At 30.4% G+C, this 10,036-nt stretch overlaps 1 protein-coding gene across 4 annotated transcripts in view; it reads left to right on the forward strand.

Moving 5' to 3' along the window:
- The window catches only part of LOC126750284 (titin), a 1,176,889-nt gene extending 1,175,728 nt beyond the window's left edge, over positions 1-1,161 (forward strand). For all 4 annotated transcript variants that reach the window (XM_050459851.1, XM_050459854.1, XM_050459853.1 and 1 more), the window contains 3 exons: positions 104-789; positions 896-941; positions 1,059-1,161. In XM_050459851.1, coding sequence (XP_050315808.1) covers positions 104-748 — 645 coding nt within the window. In that variant the 3' untranslated portion in view covers positions 749-789; positions 896-941; positions 1,059-1,161. The remainder of the gene's footprint in view (positions 1-103; positions 790-895; positions 942-1,058) is intronic.
- The last annotated feature ends 8,875 nt before the right edge of the window (positions 1,162-10,036 follow it).

Below are 10,036 nucleotides of genomic sequence, written 5' to 3' on the forward strand. Positions count from 1 at the left end.
GCTCTTATAATAGGTCTAAAGAAAATTACTTCCCTTACTATTCAGTTATAAAAAGTCTACCCTGAGTTACATATCCTTTAACAAACTAACCATTCTTTTACAGAACGCTTTTTACACACTAACAGCTCCGCATTGTAAGCAAACCGTTCTGCCTCCCCAGTATTCCGCCACGATTCCCCACCCCCAGAAGCACACGAAATTAATACCGAAAGCCCTATTCCAAGAGCAACTAGCCAAGAGCAAAAGTTTCTCCAGCAAATCCTCCAAGCAGAAACGCCACTTCCAAATACCGTTGCAGAAGTGTCACAGTTTCAAATTTCAAACTGCCGAGAGCTATTTTCAACCGATCAAGAATATCCACGAGGAGAACCTTATGAGAAACGGGTACATGAGTGATTATCCGGCCAGTTCGTCCAGTACAAGCAGTTTGCACCATAAGAGACAAAAACCAAAGCAAAAAACCAAAGGGCCGCTAGTGCTGAGGCACGCGAGCGATTATAAAGAGCAATTTCCCGAGAATATCCAGAGTTCCGTGCAGCTCCAGTATCCGCAGCCGATTAATCCAGGTAGGGGTCCGCACCACGGTAAACCGAACGGTGTAGTGCAGTATGCAGACTTGGATATGTCGGATAGCAGGAAGAGTTCGAGTTCCAGTTCGTCCAAGAGTCACAGCAACAAAAAACAGAAACCAAAGACTGAGTATGCCACTTTGAGGTTCAACGAGGTGGGGCAAGAGATCGACGTTTAACATATGGAGTGGCTTTAGGATTAAGAATTTATTATTATAAGGTGAGGTTGATGCGGAGGCAGACTTTGAGTTTTTACTAATTTTTCACTTGTTTAAGTCTGACTGTCGCCAGTTAAAACATTTTCTAAATTTCACATTTTGTTTTAGACTAACGGAACTGCACCCGCCGGTAGTGATACGTATATTTTTTAAGGTAATTAGTCGCTGTTTTGTGAGTGTGTCCAAAAAAATAAAAGAAATTAGAAAATGTTTTTGTAGATCTAAGTCTATGCACACTCAGAATTTTGATAAATTTCGTTTTTTTTTTCAGCCGTTTAGACCGGAACCCTGTGATCTAATCTACGCGGATGCGGACTACATGTCGCACTACGGCCCTATTAACTATAAGGCCGCATCCATTTATGCCACTGTGAAACGTAAAAAAGCTGCTGCTAATAATAATAACAATAATAATGATGAGAAGAAACCGGATTTGCTGTAAAAATTTATCTTTTTTTTATGTTGCGGTTAAGTTGTTGAAAATTGTAGTGGTTTTGGTCTGTAAGAATGTGCATCTGTATAAGGATTTTATAATTAATAGGGTGGGTCAATAGGAGTTTCTAACAGGCTTTTTGAAAATATAGGAATTTTGAAAACTAATCACACTCAACTAATTTCAAACATTTTATTTTTCGACTAATTTAATTTCAGTTTTAGGGAAGTTGTGTCTGTTGGGAAATAGATGCTGATATTGAAATTTTGAGTTCATTAGTCGGTTTCCCAGCGAAAAGTAGCAAAAAATCAGAGGTCACTCAACCAGTTTATTTTGATCTATTTATTATTTATATTTATTTTTCTAAACATTAACTAAATTAGTTAAATTAGATAAGACATCTTAAAATATTCAAGAGAAACGTATATTACAGGTGTGTCATAATGAGTAATTGGTTCAAGAATTATATTATCAGCAGTAAGCGTTATAATATTCAAAGCTATGTTTTGTTTTAATCTTGTACTGACTTGACCTTTACTTGGTGGAAATTTATTTTAGATTATGTATAAATTAAATAATTGTTTAATCCTTTCACAATTGAATTTCAAAACATTCTGTAACAAACGTTAAACGTTTTGTTTAATTATTACATGATATTAGAGTGGGATATTTTAGCATGTCATAAGATTCAAATTGATTTAAGGTTTTATCGTTCTAAAATTAATTTAAAAAAAAGCGCTGCACGTAATTTTAACTACAATACCTCTATATTTTTATGAAATGAAGTCATCCTTAATTTTCTTGGCTCATATCTGTACAAATATTTGGTGAATTGCTACTACCTGTAGCATTCTGAGATATTTTTAAAATTAGTTTCATTTTTTAAGGTATAATGAAAAATTACTAAAGAAATCATGTCTGCATAAAAAAATAAACATGTTTTAACAGAGATGACGCCTACTTAGGAGAAACGCAGCAATTTACAGGATCTTAGTTACTGATTAGTAGATGTTGCGTTTATACTAAATTGTGTTAGTAGTTAATAATAATGTATTTATTTAGCTTGAGCTACAAAAGGTAATACATAATATATAGATAATATAATACATATTTAAAAAAAAAACTTAAAAATTTAAATAAATAAAAATAAAAAATGCAAATAAATCGAAAAAAAAGTGTGCTTGTACAAACTGACATACATATACAAAAAACACAAAAAGTCTCACATACAGGAAATTTATAAATAAAATTTAAGCCTAAAATAAAATAGCAAAAATAAAACAAAATACGATTTAAAATTGTAAAATAAAAATAAAATAAATACACATACAAACTACAATTACATAAATAAAGGTAAAACGAAGTACAAATAAAACTTACAGAAAAAGAATAAATAAAACATGCGTCTAAAATAAATTACTAAAATAAAACAAAGTACGTAGAATGTAAAACTAAAATAAAATAAATATAAATACGAAACAACAACTACACAAACAAAGGTAATAACGATAAAACGGTAAAAGAAAGTATGTATAAATAAAACTTAAAAATAACTAAAATTACTGCTTAAAAATGTATAAATAAAATGAAACAACTAAAACAAAGAATAAAATGTTAACATGTATGAAAATAAAATAAGACATTCACACACTGATAAATTTTCTCAATAGCCTCCTAAACTGGTTTAAATTATCACAGATTTTGATTTTAGTTGGCAACTTATTAAATTCAATAAGTCCCTTGGTGACTACAGAATTTAACATCTGACTAGTATTGCATCTATCAAGGACAAAGTTTGTATTATTTCTGGTGCAGTAATTGTGGACATCTCCGAACACTCTTATTTTATCACAGATTTATGTGGGTAGTAGACGTTGTTTTAATTTAAAAATAAATACATACACACTAAACATAATCACTTGCCTGACAGACATCATACCTAGCACACTTAACATAATAATAACAGGAGTATATCGATTGCATTTTAGGATTAGTCTCATTGCTCTATTTTGAATTACTTCAAACTGTTTCACCTTATATTTAGGCAGGTTGAACAATAATGTGGAGCAAAACTGCAAATATGGAACAGCAATGGCATTATATAACAGGAGCTTTGTATGCATCGATAAGTTTTTACCAACTCTATTAATAAACCCAACTTTCTTGGAAAATTTTCTCATGGCGTAATCTTCATGTGCAATAAAATTCAAATTTTCATCCAAAATTGTACCCAAATACTTTATTTCTTTTTCATAAAAAATACTCTCTTCACCTACACTGATGTTCACATTGTCAATATTAATTTGATTATTTTTCGATTTATTTGTAAAAAGGCAAAATTTAGATTTACTTGTATTTAAACATAATATGTTGACAAAGCCAGCTGAAAATTTTGGTTAAGTCACTATTTATATCAGTTACCATCTGATCAATATTGTTTCGTATTATATAAATCATTGTGTCATCTGCAAATAACACAGTTTTACATTTTTGTTTAACTTTTACCATATCATTTATACATAATAAGAACAATAATGGACCCAATACTGTTCCCTGGGAAAGACCAAATACAACATTGAGAACCTAAGAGAGACTATTCCCATACTTTACACGTTGGACTCTACCACGCAAATAAGATTCAAACCAGTTCAAGACATCACCTCTAATTCCCCATTGGTTTAATTTATATAGCAGAATTTCTCTGTCTATCGTTTCGAATGCTCGTTTAAAATCTAAGAATACCGCTAAAAATATATTATCAATGGCCCTAAGAAAATATCACTTATTTTAAAGACACCAGACTCACACGAGTGACACTCATGAAAACCTGACTGATTTTCAATAATTATCGAGTTTTCGTTACAGTAATTTAGGAGTTGCTCTTTTACACATACCTCAAGGAGCTTGTCATAAACAGGTACTGTATTAATTGGTCGGAACTCATTATGGTTGATGGTATTTGGTACTTTGGGAACAGCAACAACAGTAGACAGTTTCCATGATTCCGGGAAGACTCCATTTTTTAAAGAAGTGTTAATAACATCCAAGACACGATCACCGACAGCACAAGATACATCACACAAGACTTGCTTAGATATGCCATTTTCTCCACCTCCGACATTTTTAAGAATTTCTTTCATTTTCTTCATTGATACTTGACCAAACTTGAAAAATAGTTTACTAGGTTCAGAGGCTCTGGTAACATTATTTATTACATTTGACGACTGTGGGATGTAGGTGATTTATTAAATTCTTGTGCAATGCTTGCTTCATCACTGACTAATTTCCCGTTGAAATTGATTTGTTTGGTCAAAATATGCTCTTTACCTGGTAGTAGACCTTTAAGATTTTTCCATAACTCTTTAGGATTGTTTTTGTTTCTGTTTTGTAATTTTTCCTTCTCTACTCCAATTTTGTTTACAATAATATTTCTTTTAGTTTTATACTCTTTCCAGGCACCCTCATTTCTATCTAAAACGGCCCTTTTATATAAAGTATCTCTTTCTCGCATCATTTGTTTAATGTCAGACGTTATCCATTTTCTTATCCGCATATTTTTGATTCTGGATAATCTGAACCTTAGGGCCCATTTGGTCTACAATAATTTTAATATCAGTGATCAATGAGTAAGCTAGTAGATTGATGTCCGAGGTATTCTTGTTCCAATCAATACCAAGAAGTTTTTCTTGTAGTAGATGCGAGTCGTAGTTTTTAAACGATCTTTCATGTTTAACGATTTTGATAGTTTGCTTGTTTTCCTGATTAAGAAATATAGACAAAATTGAGTGGTCACTAATTTTAGGTGTTAGATGTACCCAGACGTTTGTCATTGGTGACTATAAAATCGATTAATGTCTGGCTCGTAGGAGCTATTCTAGTAGGTGTTTCCACAATGTGTGTAAAACCATTTGTGTAAATTATATTTTTTATTTTGTTACTCTAAAACGTATTTTTAAGAAGATCGATGTTAAAATCCCCAACAATGATATTAATTCTTTAATTAATAGTTAGTATAATATCTTTATTATGATGTTTCAAGCGGCATTTTCACTAACTTTAATAAACAAAAAAATATAAATTGAAACGAAATTATCAATTAAAATCAAGCTCTTTAAAACATTTAAATGAGTCACATTTTTTACTAGAATCAACTATAGCGTATGAAAATTTAAATTATATTTAGTATTAAAAAAAGTATTTCTGATCGCCTTGAATAATGTGAAATATACAAGAGTAGTTTTTCAATAAATTTGCAAAGCTTGTCGACTTTATTAACAAATGTTTTAGTTGCAGAGATTTTATTTGAAGGAGCTATTTTATTCTCCTTTTTAAGGTCCTATCAAGCTAGTTATTATATATCGTGTTAATATGTGCTAAATATAATTCTGTAAATGAAAACTGGAAAGATTATAAACTTTCTGAACCTCTCTTCTGGATCATCTGAACCAAATTTTCTTGCTTTTGATTTTTCGTTGATTTGTAATTTTTATTCGTCATTTGCAGTTGTTTAATATATACATTATTGTCAAATGCTAATGACTCAAAAAGTAATAATTATATTATTATTATAACTGGACTAACAGTAAACTGCTAGATTTATTTTTATTATCATCAACGTTTACAAAATTTTCACAATACTATAATGAGCAACAGAAAAAAATCAAGATTTTCTGAATACTTGTAGTTACGTTTTAAAAATTCTGTTCAATTGAACAATATGTTATTTGGAACATGGATAAATAAACGATTTCAGGTTTAGTAAGGTGAAACATAAATTGAAAAGAGAGCAGGCCTGGAACCTCATGTTATTCCATTTAGAACCTTAAAAGCAAAACATGCATCGCGGTACCATCTTGGATGAAATAGGAGGTGATTCCAGTTGCCTGGAAGATATAATAAATTGCTCCTCAATGTTTAAAAAAAATGCCTTAAAATGCCAATTGGCTAGAATCGATAAGGACGTCGAAGGTATAAACAGTGAAGTGGAAGGAATTGATCCTTATCTCTGATAAAAAACTGAGATCCCCAAAATATCTGAAAATATTGACAAATTTTTTTAGTACCTGGAAAACATAGGAGATAATTCCAGCTGCCTGGAAGACAGAACAAATGAGTCCTCAGTTTCCGAAGGAAGTGTCATAGGCTCCAATGGTTCCAGTTATCTTAATAGAACAAGTAATTGGGTCTACACAACCATGACCATGACAAAATAAGAACTTGGTGCATGTGTCTTATTAGTATCATATTTCATATAAGAAAGCAACTGACATAATTGTTATGTTAGTTTAAGATCATACTAGATGTCATTTTTACCAAAAAAAGTAACGGTTTAAGTAACGTGACAATTTTATTATGATACAGTAATATTAGTTCGACTTTAGACTGTCAAACCGTAAGTACATCAAAAAATTGCCTGGAAGAAATATGAGAAAAGAAAACAGTGTATGTTGCAGATATAAAACAGTCCATAAAATACAACAATTGACAAAAGATTTATTGATAGATGTGACATGGACTCTTCAGTAGAAAGAATTGTACCTGATCTTGAAGAGACACATCTCATAAACTTGAAAAACTTGTGGCGAATATATTCAATCCTATGGATATTTATCTGATAGCTACAAGACCATATTACATTTATAGCAATTCAAGATTAAGTCTGACCAGAAATGCAGAAATATCACTGAAATTTTCATTACATGATCTGTTTACAAACCCCATTCTATTTGCCTTAGATATAATATGTTATGTATAATCTAAGTTATGAAAAAAACGGAGCAAGTAGTCACCAAGATTCTTTGCAAAGTCAGCATGCTTTAAAGTTGCATTATTAATAGAGTGTGCTACAGAGACTCTTTTTATTAAATCTTATGAAGCAACATTAATTTATGTTAAGAGACATGCTATTTAATTGCACCAAGAAAAGATTATGTTAATATGAGTTTGCAGAATTTTAATATCAAAAAAAAGAGCAGACTTGACTATACAGTTTTAAATGACAAACATTTCAACTTCAGGAGAAGAACAAGTTCGTTTATAAATAGAATAAGCAAGAATGAACCAATCTTAACTTGCTGCTTGCAATTGCTTAAATAGGTATGATTTAATCCAAGATAACAAGGCACCAGCTTTAATAGTTGTTGATGAATCAAAATGGAATGGTTAAGCTTGATAAAGGCCTTACTGAACTCGGTATAAATGGCATCTCATGGAATGAACTAAAAATAATATTAGTAAATATAAAAAGGTTGGAAAGGCCTTCTCCAAAATAACCTCGACATATTGCTCAAAGCGCTTAGAAATAGAGGATTAGATATTGTGAAGTTGACGTAAATTGTTTTTCTATTGATTTGAGGAAGTTTGTTACTCCACTATTAGTTTCTCCTTCATTTTTTTTCCCAGTTATTACCTAAATCTGAATGAGACAACATTAAAATAAAATTAATTGTGCGCCATTTTGGTCAAAAATTAAAAAAAAAATTGAAGATTAAATTTAAAAAACAGGGAAAATTTAATAAAAAAAGGAAAAAATATTACTCCTTAAATTTGAGGAATAACAAAAAAATGCAATGCATTTTAAATAGCCAGTAACCTCATCTATTCACTATTTCCGTTTGGCTACTAACCTTTTTAGGTTTATTACAAGGCAGTACCAGTTCAAGAGGAGGGTGGTATGAACCAAGAGTAACGAGACCGTTTTTGATTGTAAAGGGTAAATCAAGATCTGAAAAGCAGAGACATCCAGAATTGACCCAGATTTATTAACTGGCCTATTGAATTAAGACAAACCTGAAAAAGCAAGTGAATAACAGAAAACTGGTTTCCAAGATAGAAAGATTAAAGTCATAAACGCTTAAGACATTTTTATACAGGTCACAAGCTTTTGCAATAGTTCCACAGTACTTTTCATAAGCAGGTATGTCCATGGCGAAAGGAATAAAAATACAGCCAAGACAGTATTCCTTAGGGTCTCCTGGATCAGCTAAAATTCAAATATCTTCCATAGATAAAACAGCAATATTCGATTTATGAGATTTACTATAGTTTCTGACAACAAAGAGCACACCTCCACCTCTACTTTTGGAACTATTAATAACATTACGGTCTGTTCTGTAAACGAGAAATTTTGCACTATTAATTTTGGGTCTATAGTCTGAACATTGCAGAGAAGGTCTTTAAGTTTAGTTCAGACCTCTAACATTTTGATAAAAGAAGAGAATTTTTAATGAAGTTCGTTTGTTTGGGAATCGACTGGCTGTATCAAAATTTTGATTAATCAGTAAATTTTGCATCCAAAAATAGCAAGTAACAAGGTGAAACTCGACTAATTTAGTTAGAATTTTAAGAAAGTTGTTTTTTTTATTAGGAAATCCGCGAAACAGATACTACTTACCTAATTCATATTAAATTTTAAGAAACTTATATACAACCAATCCTGATATTTTTTTACGCACATTTGACCCCCACTACCTTTTCAACGACCCCAACAAGTTTTATAACTTACAACTACAATTAAAATGTTGTAAGTTATAAAACGTTCCTTTATGTTACACGTTATTGCGCCTACCTGTAACATAGTAATGCCTGTACTAAAAAAATTATTAATAATAAAATTGTAAAGAATACATGGTAACACTATATGTAGGAAAATTTAATGTAAACTAAATAAATGCATTTTAAATCATTTGTTATACTTAAAATAGTTTAGAATTTACTGTTTAAGAGGTTTAGCTTTGCGTTATACGAATTTTATAATGTCCCTTAATGTCTTTTACCCAAAAATTAATTAAATAATTAAACATATCGAATGTAATAATGCCACTAAAAAAAAATAATTTAATTTATGATTATAATTAGGTTAAACATTGTTGCACAATAAAATACATATTGGAAAGTTCTTAGCACGTTTTGCTTTTACTTAAATTATTTATAATTACGCTCAAACTCATTGTTAACATGCCATAAGGTGCCAAAATTTCAAATTGTTAATAATTAAAAAAAAAATCGTCACGTCCATTCTAAATTAGCGAAAACAAAATGTGATGTGGTGCCGATGTTGAATTTCGATTTAATTTCCTTTTAAAACTGATACTAGAAATTATTTTTAAAAATTATAGAATTGTCTTAATCATAGTTGACTACCTGTATAATCTTGTAGATATGTAACATAATAGGTCTTACGCCATTTATTTATGAAAATAAATTATACATTTAAAATGTGTTGTTTTTTTGCAGTTGTATAAGAGTTTTTTAAAGGAAATTTAAATTTCTTTAAATTTCCTTATAAAGAGTATAAGATAACTGAGATATCAAGCAATATGTCGAGGTTCACTCCTTACGGTAGAATTCACTTGATCAATTTTTTTGAATGGTTTATTTGGACTAATGTTAATGTAATACAAACGTTGTATTAAAGTCTTCTAAAGGAAATTTAATTATCTTTAAATCTCGTGTATGAAACTTGTATTAAAGTTTTTTAAAGGAAATTTAACGGTATTCAACGTTGTTTTTAAGAATAAATATCGTAAGATTAATAGCACTCTATTAAGCAAAATGTCGAGGTTCATTCCTAAAAGCAGAATTCATTAGACCCAGTTTTTAATGTGAAATATCTGGACTATTAGTGATGTTACATAAAAGTCGTATAAAAGTGTTTTAAAAGAAATTTAATGATCTTTAATTCTGCTTACAAGAACAAATGTCGTAAGACTGCCAGCAACTGAAATATGTGCAGCTTCACTCCTTAAAGCAGAACTAACTGGATCCAGTTTTAATTCTCGAATGTCTGGACTATCGTGAATGTTACATAAAACTTA

The sequence above is a fragment of the Anthonomus grandis genome, chromosome 2 (assembly GCF_022605725.1).
Source record: "Anthonomus grandis grandis chromosome 2, icAntGran1.3, whole genome shotgun sequence".
Lineage (NCBI taxonomy): Eukaryota > Metazoa > Arthropoda > Insecta > Coleoptera > Curculionidae > Anthonomus > Anthonomus grandis.